Source organism: Pelodiscus sinensis, chromosome 3 (genome assembly GCF_049634645.1).
Source record: "Pelodiscus sinensis isolate JC-2024 chromosome 3, ASM4963464v1, whole genome shotgun sequence".
NCBI lineage: Eukaryota > Metazoa > Chordata > Testudines > Trionychidae > Pelodiscus > Pelodiscus sinensis.
In genome coordinates, this window is record NC_134713.1 from 12,399,045 (window position 1) to 12,412,886 (window position 13,842).

Genomic DNA, 13,842 nt, shown 5'->3' on the forward strand with positions numbered 1-13,842 from the left:
AATCAGTTTTAGCTAATACTGTGATGGATCCAACACAACTTTACTGAAATCGTGTTTGAGATCATTCTCAAGAACTGTCAATTTTCTGGGCTTAAATTCCTCCCAGGCATAACTCTGCTGATCTCAATGGAGTTACATTGGAGATTTGCTTGTCCCCGTGTGGTCTAAAGCCACAAATGGCAGCATTACCTGAACGCGCCAAGTCCATGGGAAAAAATAATGAGGGGGTATTTCTCTCCAGACTTGAAAGCAGCATTCCATTTTGCAGGACATGTCACTGAGCCTGGATAAAACAAGGTATCTGCAGTTAGTGTAGTTTTTCATGTAACTACTTCTTTGAAACACTTTCTGATACCCTCCCTTATCTTGGGTAGGTGCTTTTTTCCTCAGGTTGCCCCACTGATTTCAATAGGTTATTTAAGTGAGATACACAAGAAGACTAAGAGGAAAGGCCTTATTTTGTATTCTACACTAAAAGCCTGATCCTACAAACACAGGCAAAGGGTGAAATTCCCCCATACAGAGAGCCCGCATCAGGCCTATGTTCTGCAGAGAAAGATTTTCAGGGGCATAAGACAAGCGTCCAGCTCTTACTGACTTTCAATCTTAGACACTTAGCACCCCTTCCTTCCCTGCGCTTGTGCCTTCAGAAAGCTTCCCTAGGGGCCTTAAGTGATAGACTTTTGCACAAGAAGGAATTTTACCCATAGGCTTCGTCTAGACTGGCATGATTTTCCGCACATGCTTTTAACGGAAAAGTAACATAATTCTCCAAATGACATTCCCTTGAGCTCCTGCTGTATTAACACGTTCCTCACATATAGGTACCATAACTAAACTGACCAAAGCGCACAATGTCTCAGCAGTAAGGCAATAAGAAATAAACCCATCCTACCAACGTAGTACTGCAAAAATTTCTCTCCTAACAACCGGTACATGTTTAGGAAGTCGCAGATTCCGCGATAATATTCCTTCCTGGGGATCCACTTGGTGTCTTCACTAGTCGTGCCATTTTGGGAAGGATAATACAGACGAAAGAAGCTTCCCTGCAAATGAATCAGAAAAAGAAATCGATTTTTATCATGGAAGTTGCTAAAAAGTAAAAATATTTTTGCCAAAGAATTTAACGTTAAAATGATACCAGCAGGTGTAAGAGAGAGTCCAAGGGGAAAATTAACAATGAAGCTCAACTGTGATCCCCACCAAATGTAGCTGTTTTTTTCATACCTAGGAACCAAACAAGCATGAGGTCTTGCTAAAGCTATGAAAAACTAGTTAATTAGCTAAAGTTAGCTAACATTCTCTTCCAGGCTGAACTGCCATTAAAGTATTGTTTAAAAATGTGGTGCAGTGAAAACTATTAACTTTAGAGCATTTGCTGCCTCTATTCTCTTCTTTCCCTGTTCTCTTCCTATTTTCTATTTCTTCCTGTGTCACATTTTGTCAGGTATGTTCAAAGCTTCCATATCCCTCAGACTTGTTTCAGGGAATGTGATACAGCAGATAGGTCAAGGACTGTGAGTCAGAAGATTTGGCCTTTATACCCAGCTTAGGCACTGACTTGCTTTATATCCTATACTCCACAGTGCCTCAGTTTCTCTGTCTAATTTGAGTCCCGTGATCTACCATCACTTGCTCTGTTAAGGGGATTTTTCTGATGGGGCCAGCTGCAGTTGTAGGAGAGGAATTTATATTTGTATTTTAGGTTTAATAATGTAGTACAGGCAGGCCCCGACTTACGCGGATCCGACTTATGTCGGATCCGCACTTACGAATGGGGCTTTCTCGCCCCGGAGCTCTCAGGCAGCGGTCCGCCACCTCGACCTCCGGGGTGAGAAAAGCTGCTCCCGGTGCCCCTGGTCTGCTGGGGACCGTCTCCAGCAGACCAGGGACACCGGGAGCGAAGCCGCAGCCGCGGCGGGGTCCCGCGCCTCTGAGGCTTTGCCAGAGCAAAGCCTCAGAGGCGCGGCACCCCGCTGCCGCTGCGGCTTTGCTCCCCGTGTCCCTGGTCTGCTGGGGGGGGGCCCAACTAGTGTGCCCCCCACTGGCAGACCAGGCTTTTGTTGTGGACCCTGGGGCAGAGCAGCTGGGGCGCTGCCAGTTGGTCCCGCAGCGCCGCTCTGGGCACTACTGGACCAACCCGGCAGCACCCCAGCTGCTCTGCCCCAGGCGTCCTGATTCAGCCGCTGCTGGTCAGTTTCAGCAGCGGCTGAATCAGGACGCCTGGGGCAGAGCAGCTCTGGTGCTGCTGGGTTGGTCCAGTAGCGCCGAGAAGCGGTGCTACTGGAGCAACCCAGCAGCACTCCAGCTGCTCTGCCCCAGGCATCCCCAAGTCAGCCGCTGCTGAAACTGACCAGCGCTGACTACAGGAAGCCCGAGGCAGAGTTGCTCTGCCCCAGGCTTCCTGGAATCAGCCGCTGATCAGTTTCAGCAGCAGCTGACTTGGGGACGCTTGGGGTTCTTAAGTTGAATCTGTATGTAAGTCAGAACTGGCGGTCAGTTTCAGCAGCGGCTGAATCTGGACGCCAGTTCCGACTTACATACAGATTCAACTTAAGAACAAACCTACAGTCCCTATCTTGTACGTAACCCGGGGACTGCCTGTAATGTATAGTTAATGTATAGTAATGTATACATTACTACATTATTAAATCTAAAATAAAAATATAAATCCCATTCCTACACAGTCACTGGAGACGTGGGTGGTGGACCTCTATTGCAGCCAAGTTACCAGGAAGTTTGGATGTTGAAGCAGGTATCAGGAATCCAGAGGCATGGGGGCTCTGTGGGATGGTTCTGCATATCCCATAGGATATGGGGCAGCACCTGTGGCTCATTCTATTGGATGGCAAAGTACGAGGATGACCATACTGCCTGTTTAGCACAGCACGGTCCCTTTTTTAAGTTCTCTCTCCCTTTTTTCCCTTCTTCCAAAAAGGGGCATTTGTCCCGTGTGCTTTTGCCTGATTCAATCAGTTGGCAAGAACAATGAAAAAAAATGCTCACTTTTGTCAAAAATGTGGGGTATGGTGCAGAGGGGACAAGCAGAGATTCCAACCACCTAGACCCAAAGCTGGTGGGAGAGGCATCCTTCCAACATGGGGAAAAGGGTTCCAGCCACAGGTGATAGCCTTTTGAGGGTTCCAGTGATGAGTGACAATTTGGGAGGATGGGTGGCAGGCTTCCAGTGAAGGACAGCAAACTAGGGGCAGGGAGAAGGCCCTCAGGCAAGTGGCTGGGGTTATCCTGTTTCTTCTATGAGAAATATGGTCACCCTAACACAGAGCTACTCAACATATGGCCCATTTGTTTGCAGGCCCACAGTGTGGTTTCAGTTTACATGGGGCTCAACATGCGGCTTGAAGGTGGGATCCTTTGAACATGGCCTCCACTGGGAACACGCTCCACAATGGTGAGTCAATATAATGGTCTTCTGTCATTGCTCATTAAAAGTGCTGTCATATGGGTGGAAATTGGGTGAATATTGCATTTTATTAATATCAGCAGAACTGACTTAAATGGGGCCTGATGTGTAGTCTTGCCTTAATCTTTGTATTCGTGCCCATATGTGTAAAAGAAGCTATTTGCATATATTTGCATATATATTTTTGCATGTATATGCAACTACACTTAAGCTACAGCCGTCAGCATGTGCTGTGAGTATCATTGTGGCCCCCAAGGCTTCTAAAGTTAATTAGCCATGACCTAACACATTCCCCATTTTCACTGTGCCAAATGGAACGGTAAGGAGGAGTTTTCCTGCCTCATTTCAAAGAATTCACTATGGTGAGCTATATGAATTCAGTGGAAGTTACAAGCCTAAATAACTTTGAGGAACTGGACTAAGGAAGATTGCCTTAGCTGGGAAAGCTGGATCAGGCTCTTAAATTGCACTTAGAGATGGATGGTGTATATACAGTATCTGGACATATTTATCTGTCAAATCCAGTTTACAAAACCTGCATCCTAGTATCTGACAAAATCCATCAATTTACAGTATATTTCTGTCATTACAGCCTTACACTTCCAGTGATACTTGTGCCACAGTAGTCATCTTATGTCATTACTCTTACAGAATTAATGAAAATGAAATATTTTGTACACAAAAAATAAAATGCCTCAGAGCTGAAGCAGGCTTTGTCCTGCTCCTCTGCACCTGTGAATTTTCACTTATCAGAACCAGGGGAAGCTTCCATTTAATAAGTATCTCATAATATGATGAAGGCTGCCATGTTGGACTCATGGCTTATGTAAAAATAAAGGAGTGAGAGGACCTTTTGGCTTTCATACCTGAGTTGTGTGACCAGTCATCAGATCCGTGCAGCCAACAGAGTAAGGCCCCTTCCCCCGAGGAATTCTATACATCTTTGCAGAGTTCTTGCTCTCCATATCCTTCTGTGCATTAACACACAAACCTGGGGGTAAAACACAGAACAGGTGACTACCACCTCCTTTGCATACCTGCTGAAGAGGACATCACAGCATTACAGATTCAGGACTTTGAGATTCAGGGCTGAGCTGACAGTCAAGAGTGATGAGAAGCAGGCAGAGGATTCATAGATTTTAAAGCCAGAAAGGAGCATTATGATCTCCTGTGTATCTCAAGCCACAGAATTTCACCTGGGAGAGTGTTGTGTGGAGGAGCCACAGATAGCTGGGAGGGAGGAGAATGATGAAGGGAGGAGTAAGAGAGCCAGGGGCAGCGATTATTAGAGTGACACAAGGACTAGGAAGCTGGCAGAAGCCTGGGATTGCTGTGGAGATGAGTGGTGATAGTAGACCTTTGATGAGGCAGGATTAGCAGTTCCTGAAGTAGCCTGCATTGAGGAGTTTGACTCATCCTCCCCTCTTCTAGCATTTGCTACCTCCCCATGTTTTGCTTGTCTACATTAGTGTTCTCCACCCTAGCCTGTCCTTTCAGCTCCTACTTTATTCTAACCCCCAAGGTGCTCGCAGTCTTTCAACCCAACACCCATCCTGTGTCTCAAGACTGACCTCCTTTTCCCAGCTAGCTTCCCCTTGACCCCTTCCTCTTTGCTCCTCCCTACTCCTCCCGGCTCCCTTGCCAACAAGAACACCTCCTCCTTCCAAGTGCTCCATGTTGGTTTGCATCCTGTCACAGGCGAGCTGCAAGAGCAAGGGGAGAGGCCGTTTGGAGGTCTGAAATTCCTCCACTATAGCTGTCCCTGTTGGCCAGGAGGAGAAGTTCCTGCTGAAATTCCTGCAAACCTGCTTGATATGTGACATGGCAGCAGGACTGTGGATCAGTATTAACAGGGCTTCTGAATATGTCTCCTGTGATCTCAGACACTCTGCAGGCCAGCCTTCAGCAAAGCCCAAAGGAAAAAGCCTGGTGGTGACCTAACTTATTCTACCTCCAGATTAATCCTTCTAAGGTGCATAACAATTAGTTGGCGCAGAGTGCACCGGTTGATAGAGTTGGTAATGTTTATAACGCACACTGGGATCGACTAGAAAAAATGCTATCCCTTCCTTTACCGCAGGGGTGGGCAATAATTTTTGACAGGGGACCACTCCAAGATTTTGGAAAGTGGTCGAGGGCCGCACACTTCCATGATATTAATGGAGGAGGTAGAGGGTCTGGGATGGAGGTTGGGTGCAGAAGGGAGCTTGGGGTAAGGTATTGGGGTGCAGGAGGGAGTTTGGGTGAAGGAGGCAGTTGTGACCTAGGGCAGAGGACTGGGGTGCAGGGGTTTGGTTTGTGATCTAGGGGAGGGGACTGGGGTGCAGGAGTTTGGGTAGTGACCTAGGGTAGGAGGGGATTGTGATCTGGGAAAGGGGATTGGGATGCCAGATCTGGGAGGGGATATGGATGCAGGAGAGGGTCAGAGGGTTTGGATATGTTGAGTGGGGGGGCAGAGGGTTGGGGAAGAGAGGGTCTGGGGTGTGAGAGGCAGGTTCTGGCCAGGAGACTTATCAGCCAGTAGATCAACCAGCCTGCCTGCCCTGCACCTGCACCTACACATGCTTGTGTGAATAACTGAGCTGAAGGAGAGGGGGGAGGCATGGTGCTTTGTGTGCTGCCCATTATTCAAACAGGCAGCTCCCACTGGCCAGTGTATGGCCAGAAGCCAGCCAATGGGATTGTGCTGGGGGCGAGAGCAGTGTCTGAAGCCTTCCCCCATTCAGTTTTTAAAGAGAAACGGACCTACCACCACTTTTGGGCTGTGGCGCAAGCTAGGGAGCCTGCCTGGAGCTCCACACTGTGTCCATGGGCCAGATCAGGTGGCTTAGTGGACCAGATCCAGCCTGTGGGCTGTACATAGACCAGGCCTGCACGAAGAGGTCTCAATTCTGCAACTGCTTCTTTAGGACACTTCATGTGTGGGAGTTAATTAATGGGATACATAATAAACTGACAGCCTGCACATTTACTAAAAGCTTTCAGGTAACAGGTGCAAAATCACATTCTCCCCCCCCCCCCTTTTTTTTATTAGCCTCCTACAAATAAATAATAACTGCGCCACTGAAGGATACATTTCTTACCTGCTAATTGAATTTGTCCCAATTTCCCTATGCTAGTCCAGAGCAACCAGTAACGGAAATGGAAAAGTAAATGAAATTTTGAAGACTGCATCTTCTATTCATGCAACTTCTCAGTGTTTCAGCTTCATGACCTTTGCCAAAGCAAATAATGTAACACTATATAAACAACAAGTATTCAAAAGCAACAGATATTTAGTTTTGTTTTTAAGGGTGACATCTGGATTAGCAAATGATTCAAAGCCTCCAGTCAGTCTCCTTGACCATTCAAACCTTGCTAAGACTGCCAAGAGAATCAACTAGGAAGCTGGTTTTAGTGATGCGAATTCTTGCTTCACTACAACCAGAACTGAGAGCATCAACTCTTTTCACATAGCACACCCACCAAAAAGCCATCAGATCATAGTTGCACTGATGGTCATTGCAGTCCATTCTGCGTTGCGCCTCCTGTATTCTGGGATATAGTGGGACCCAGTCCAGTCTCCAGCATAATTTAGAGCATTTCCTTGGCATATTTTACATTAGTTGCCAGGGCCCCCTATTGATAGGTAAGGCAGAATTCATCCCTATATATATATATTGCACCCTCCCCACACACACTCTCTCTCCAGCTGAAGGAAAAGGAGGGGGGGGACATTGATTGTTTGGTCCTGGGGCCCAGAATTGCTTTTGTCAGCAGGCCTAGGAATAGTTAAGCTGACCTAAGTCCGCATGTAGACAAGCACTAGGTCAACAGAAGAATTCTTGGAGAGGTGGATTATCTGCCCAATGGGTGAAACCCTCCTGATGATATAGGTAGGGTCCACACTGAAATGCTACAGCAGTGCATCTGTGCCACTATGGTAAGAAGAGCCCTCAGTCCTCATCTGAAAAATGGGAATACTACTGTTTCCCTAATTCACAGCAGTGTGTGAGACACTTCATGATTTGTAAAGTTGCATAAGAACCTTGTATGAAAAGCATGACAGAAGCACAAAGTATGTTCTCTCAGACATTTTTGAGCCTTTAAACTTGTTATACTTGAGTCAGTAAAGAGGCCGGTTGAGTCACCTAAGACAGGCATACCCCTAAACACAAAAGGGTAGCAAAAAGTATCCCAGGATAGCTGATTACAATAGTCCAGAAGTTATTTGTGCCACATATTCGGAAAACTGAAACCCAGCACTAGAGAAGATACTTGTATTTGGAATCTCTCATGTTGGTTAAAAAATGCTTTTTTCTTCAATTCTGTCAGATGTTTCTGGACACTGTAGTAGCCAAACAGTGGGTCTGGTAGCTTGCTATGTCTCACCGCCCCTCCCCCGAGTTGCTTTAACTTTGCTTTCATGGTGCAAGGCTGCCTTGTATTTGCCTTTAATACACAACTGTTTAGTGGGTGTATACACAACTTTAATACACAACTGTTTAGTGGGTGTATACACAACTTTAATACACAACTGTTTAGTGGGTGTATACACAACTTTAATACACAACTGTTTAGTGGGTGTATACACAACTTTAATACACAACTTGGGAGGCCACATCAGCACTGGGCTGGTGGCTGTAAAGCAGGAGTGGGGATCCTTTTTTGAGTGGGGAGCCACTGACGCACAGAAAAAACAGTCAGGGGCTGCAGACAAAAACCCTTCACTGGCATAGCCCCCAGCTAAGGAGAAAGACACTCCCCACATTCCCCCTGCACACCAGAGCTAGGGGGACCCAGCCTGGCACATTTTGAGTACTGGAGCCCCATGGTGGAGCAGCAAGGGGGGGGCTGGAGCACCAGCACAGGCTCCCCAGTTCAGGGGCGATCCTGAGCCTCGGGGGCCACGCCCATGCAAGCGCCCTGGCGCAGCACCACTCTGTGCAGAGGCTCGCGACCAGCCAGCCAGCTTGGCGCATGCGCACCGAAACCACCACCCGCCTGGCAGTCCCTCTCTATCCCGTCATGCGTCACTCCCCAAGCCGCCGCTCTTCTTTCCCCCTATTGAAAACGTGACCGGCGGCAGGCTCCGCTTCTTTCTGGCCAATGAGAGAGAAGGGCAGCAAGCCCCGCCCCCCCTTGCTCGGAGAGCCGGAAGTTCCGGTTCCCCCCCCCCCCACTCGTGGTTGCTAAGGGCCGCTCGCGCTCGTAGCCTCCCCGGCGGCAGGATGGTGCGGAAGCTGAAGTTCCACGAGCAGAAGCTGCTCAAGCGGCTGGACCTGGTGGGCTGGGAGGCGGCCTCGGGGAACCTGGCCGAGCTGCGCGTGCTGCGGCGCTACCGCCTGCAGCGGCGCGAGGACTACACCCGCTACAACCAGCTGAGCCGCGCCGTGCGCGAGCTGGCGCGCCGCCTCCGCGACCTGGGCGAGGCCGACGCCGCTTTCCGGGCCCGCTGCACCGCCGCGCTGCTGGCGAAGCTCCACGGGCTGGGGCTGGTGAGCTCCAAGCGCTCGCTGGAGCAGTGCGACCGGGTCTCGGCCAGCTCCTTCTGCCGCCGCCGCCTGCCCAGCCTGCTGCTCCGCCTGCGCATGGCCCAGAGCCTGCGCGACGCCGTCACCTTCATCGAGCAGGGCCACGTGCGGGTGGGGCCCGAGGTGGTGACCGACCCCGCCTGCCTGGTGACCCGGGCCATGGAGGATTTCATCACCTGGACCGACTCCTCCCGCATCCGCCAGCACGTGCTGAACTACAACCAGGAGCGGGATGACTTCGACCTGGCCTGCTAGCGGGGCAGGGACCCCTGGGGGTTGCTGGCTAATGCACCCCACCATCCTGGGAAGAGACTCGGGGCCCAGATGATGTGCCTCTCCATGCCACGGAGAGCAGTGCTACCCAGGGGCCAGCTCGTCTGTGTTCTGCCTGTCCTTGCCAAGAGATGCCTGGCCTGGTTGTCTTAAGCCTGCTCCCCTCTCTCTCTCTCTGCAAAGGGACTCAGTACACTGTTGTGTCACCAAGTCTGGTACCATGCACCTCCTCTGTGAAGGAACTCCTTGCCCAGATGGACCAAGCCTGGTACCACCAAGATAGGCCCAGCCTGGTACCACCCACCTTCTCTGCAAGGGGACTTGTGGCTCAATTATGCCATCGTGCCTGCTGCCTGTCCCCTCCCATTAAAGGGATTTCTGACCCTGATGTCATTACTACGATGAGCTATTAAGCAGATGTCATAAGTCACTGTCCCTAAGCCTCTGCCTCTGATGTGATGATATACCCTCCTGCTGCAAAGGCCATTAGCAAAATAGACTGAATGCTGTTATGTCATCACCACCAAAGGGCCATCTAGAAGGGACTGATGAACAAATGGCTCTCCTGGCCAGATCTGTTGTTCAAATGTGATGTTAGAAGAGATACAGGGTTTTATAGTTTGTCTTGTCAAAGGACTTCTTAACCAGCTTCCCTTTTGCTTCTCATAATAGTCCTTCTTTCAAAAATAAATCAATGGGGATAATTCTGTTTTCAGAACTGATCTTGGCTAATTATGCTAACGTTGTAATCTGCAGCATTATCTACACCAGTCATCATAATTTATATGTAATAAAACTGAAATTCAGATTGCTTCTTAGAAAATCTATTTAATTTCTTGAAAGCAAGAACTGAGCTCTTTCTTGGTAATATTTTTCCCCTGTCCTACTGTAGTAACATTGAATGTGTTCTGGTTTCACTGCTGAACTGGTTTCACTACTTAACCAACAATTAAATCTAATTGAATTTTAAATGGTTCATTATTAATTTACCTGTGGATTTGCAGGCACCTTTCCTAGGTATGTTCTGTCTTCGTAACAATCACAAATGCATTTTCTGTTGTCTTTATTGTTAGTGTTCTGTTGCATAGTATCTATTACATCTTGCAGATGTATTGTTTATGCTACTTATGTGCTAAATACTTTGCCCCAAGGAGCAAAGAAAGCTAAATCCCTTAAAGGCCGGATCTACTGGTATAGCTGTGAGTTAACACTACGGGGGGGGGGGGGGGGGGGAGCCCTAGGCAGATATACCAGCATAAGCACTTGTTTAGCTTATTTTGTTTGGGAAACTGGTAGCAACTGGTCTCTTGACTAGGAAGTAGAAATATACCAGCAGCTCCTTTCTAGTGTGGCTAAGGCCTTAGAATAAATAATGTGTATGTCTGTTACTTGTCTAGGCACTTAGATGTCTGTTAATATAGAGTCTGGGCATCTTTCTTTATTCTTACAAAACAGTAGCATGGTGGGAGAGGTACAAATGTATACATGTTATAGAGGGGAAACTCGGGCACAGAAGGACTAAAGGCTTATCCTGACTTCACAGGAGAAGGGTATCAGAGGGGTAGCCATGTTAGTCTGGATCTGCAAAAGCGACAAGGAGTCCTGTGGCACCTTATAGACGTAACAGATGTATTGGAGCATAAGCTTTCGTGGACGAAGACCCACTTTGTCACATGCATCTGATGAAGTGGGTCTTCGTCCACGAAAGCTTATGCTCCAATACATCTGTTAGTCTATAAGGTGCCACAGGACTCCTTGTAACATACTTCTCCTGTAAAAGCAACAACGGGATCTGAACTCGGGCCTTCTGGGTTCTAGGCTGTGCTTCCAGCACAAGTTTCACACATGCACCATAGGATGAAAGTGACATTCTGGCACCAGTGCTATCACTATGAAAGCACTTCAGTTGCATTTCTTCAATACTGGTGTGGTTGGAAAGTGGAGTTTGAGTCTGTGTGCTAATAGAGATCAATGCACCAAAAGATGGTGATGGTAAAGTGGGAATAGTTTTCACTTTACCATCTACTTTTAAAGTACATTTTTGATCAGCTGGATTCCCAAGTTGAAATCTAGTGAAATTAAAACAGATCCTACCTGGCTCTGCCTGACAACTTGACTAAACAGAGGGAAACCAACTATAGAATAGAAACCATAAAGTTGTCTTCACTACATGTTGTTAAATCCATAACATGAAAGTGACATATTTTCTCTTTATCTTATCAAACTGTAGTGCAGAGAGGTATTACTGTTTATTTTTGTTGTGTTTTAAAGCTCCTTTCCCTTTCACATTAAAGGGGGGAAATACTAAATGAGAAATACCATACATTTTTAGTAGCACAGATGTAATTATATTTTTCTACTAACCAGAGTGTGTCATTAATAATTTTGAGGAAATATATTATCAAGGATGCAACTAACACTTTTTTAAATAAATTGAAAAGTGCTTTGAAATTTTCAAACCTAACCAAATGAAACAGAAGTAAGTGGGTAGTTGTACAGTAAACCTTTCGGTCACTAACACTTGATTCAATGAAGGAATTTTAAATTCCCTCTACTCAGTGATATTGGTATGCTAGTAGCAAGGAGATTGAGAAAACAAGCAAAGCATGTAAAGCAATGCATACATAATAAGGTGTGATCTATTTTTTGCCTACCAAGTAAGCAAGGAGGTAGTATGTGGAGCTTGACTAATGTTATGGCCCTATATCTGGTCCCCACAAACATGCTAAAATGCTGTATTTGTTTCATGGCTGTGTGCTCTCCTGCTTTTATAGTGCTAGGACTTCGCAGAGGGAAAAATTCATCTAGTTTTGCTCTTTTAACCCTTTAAAAATTAGCTGCTCTATGTAGGTCACAGAGTTTAGCTCACATCCAGGATTAAGCTGGTGATGTAGGGATATTTAAGGAGGAATTGGGCCTGGTTTCATGCCTGTTCTAAGTCTTTCCTCCCATCTGCTATTTCTTCTGTCATTTTAGGAACATTCCACATCCTACTCTCACTCACATACACTGTCCCCTTTTGCTTCAGGTTTTTTTCCAGAGGCCAAGGGTTTTCTGCTAACTGGAGAGTTAGTATGCATTACTGTTACAGAGCACGAACAGCACACGTGAGATCATCCCCAAGACAGTGGGGAGGAGAGGCATTTCATAAGAACGGCCACACTGGGTCAGACTAAAGGTCCATCTAGCCCAGTATCTTGTCTTCCAACAGTGGCCAATGCCAGATGCCCCAGAGGTAGTGAACAGAAGAGGGAATCATTAAGTAATCCCTTTCCTGTCACCCATTCCCAGCCTCTGACAGAGGCTAGGGACACACTCCTACCCATCCTGGCTAATAAGTATTGATGGCCCTATCCTCCATGAATTTGTCTAGTTCTTTCTTGAACTTAAGTCTGGGTCATCACAACCTCCTCTGGCAAGGAGCTCCACAGGCTGACCATATGCTGTGTAAAGAAAAAAAATCCGTTTGTTTTAAACCTCCTATCTATTAATTTCATTTGGTGACCCCTAGTTCTTACATTATTCACTTTTTCTACACCAGCCATGATTTTATAGACCTCTATCATATCCCTCCTTAGTCTCCTTTTTTCTAAGGTGAAAATTCCAAGTCTTTTTAATCTCTCTTCATATGGGACCTGTTCCAAACTGCTAATCATTTTTGTTGCCCTTTCTGAACCTTTTCCAAAGCCAATAAATTTCTTTTGAGATCAGGTGACCATATCTGTATGCAGTATTCAAGATGTGGGTGTACCATGGTTTCATATAGAGGCAATACAATGTTCTCTGTCCTATTATCTATCCTTTTTTAATGATTCCTAACATTGTTTGCTTTTTTGACTGCTGCTGCACATTGAGTGGATGTTTTCAGAGAACATCCACAATGACTCCAAGATCTCTGGAGTACTTACAGCTAAATTAGTCCCCATTATATTGTATGTATAGTTGGGATTATTTTTTCCAATGTGCATTACTTTACATTTATCAACATTAAATTTCATTTGCCATTTTGTTGCCCAATCACTTAGTTTGGTGAGATCTTTTGAAGCTCTTCACAGTCTGCTTTGGTTTTACCTGTCTTGAGCAGTTTAGTATCATTTGCAATTTTTGCCACGTCATTGTTTACCCCTTTCTCCAGAACATTTATAAATAGGTTGAATAGGATTAGTCCCAGTATGGACCCTCGGGGGACACCGCTAGTTACCTCTCCATTCAGAAAACTTACCATTTATTCCTACCCTTTGTTTCCTGTCTTTTAACCAGTTATCAGTTCATGAGAGGACCTTCCCTCTTATCCCATGACAACTTACTTTACTTAAGAGCCTTGGGTGAGGGATCTCAAGAGGCTTTCTGGAAATCTAAGTACACTATATCTACTGAATCTCCCTTGCCCACGTTTGCTGACCCCCTCAAAGAACTCTAGTAGATTAGTAAGGCATGATTGCCCTTTACAGAAACCATGTTGACTTTTCCCCAACAAATTATGTTCATCTATGTGTCTGACAATTTTATTCTTTACTATAGTTTCAACTAATTTGATGTTAGACTTGCTGGTCTGTAATTGCCAAGATCACCTCTAGAGCCCTTTTTAAATATTGATGTCATATTAGATATCTTCCATTCATTAGATTCCAT

At 46.4% G+C, this 13,842-nt stretch overlaps 2 protein-coding genes across 3 annotated transcripts in view; one reads left to right on the forward strand and one right to left on the reverse strand.

The window, feature by feature from the left end:
* PLA2G7 (phospholipase A2 group VII) overlaps positions 1–13,842 on the reverse strand; it is a 30,653-nt gene that overhangs the window by 9,978 nt on the left and 6,833 nt on the right. Inside the window, exons 2-5 of one of the 2 annotated variants that reach the window (XM_006120679.4) lie at positions 6,508–6,638; positions 4,291–4,415; positions 896–1,046; positions 190–283 (exon numbers count right to left, since the gene is read on the reverse strand). In XM_006120679.4, the coding sequence (XP_006120741.1) occupies positions 190–283; positions 896–1,046; positions 4,291–4,415; positions 6,508–6,598 (461 nt within the window). In that variant the 5' untranslated portion in view covers positions 6,599–6,638. The remainder of the gene's footprint in view (positions 1–189; positions 284–895; positions 1,047–4,290; positions 4,416–6,507; positions 6,639–13,842) is intronic. The other variant, XM_006120680.4, reaches the window with a different exon arrangement.
* On the forward strand, positions 8,570–10,021 carry IMP3 (IMP U3 small nucleolar ribonucleoprotein 3). The gene has a single exon (XM_006120691.2). The coding sequence runs from the start codon at positions 8,635–8,637 to the stop codon at positions 9,190–9,192; it is 558 nt and encodes a 185-aa protein (XP_006120753.2). The 5' UTR covers positions 8,570–8,634; the 3' UTR covers positions 9,193–10,021.

Excerpts from the sequence above, each read along its gene's own strand:
- IMP3 (XM_006120691.2), top strand. The coding sequence starts at position 8,635 with ATGGTGCGGAAGCTGAAGTTCCACGAGCAGAAGCTGCTCAAGCGGCTG.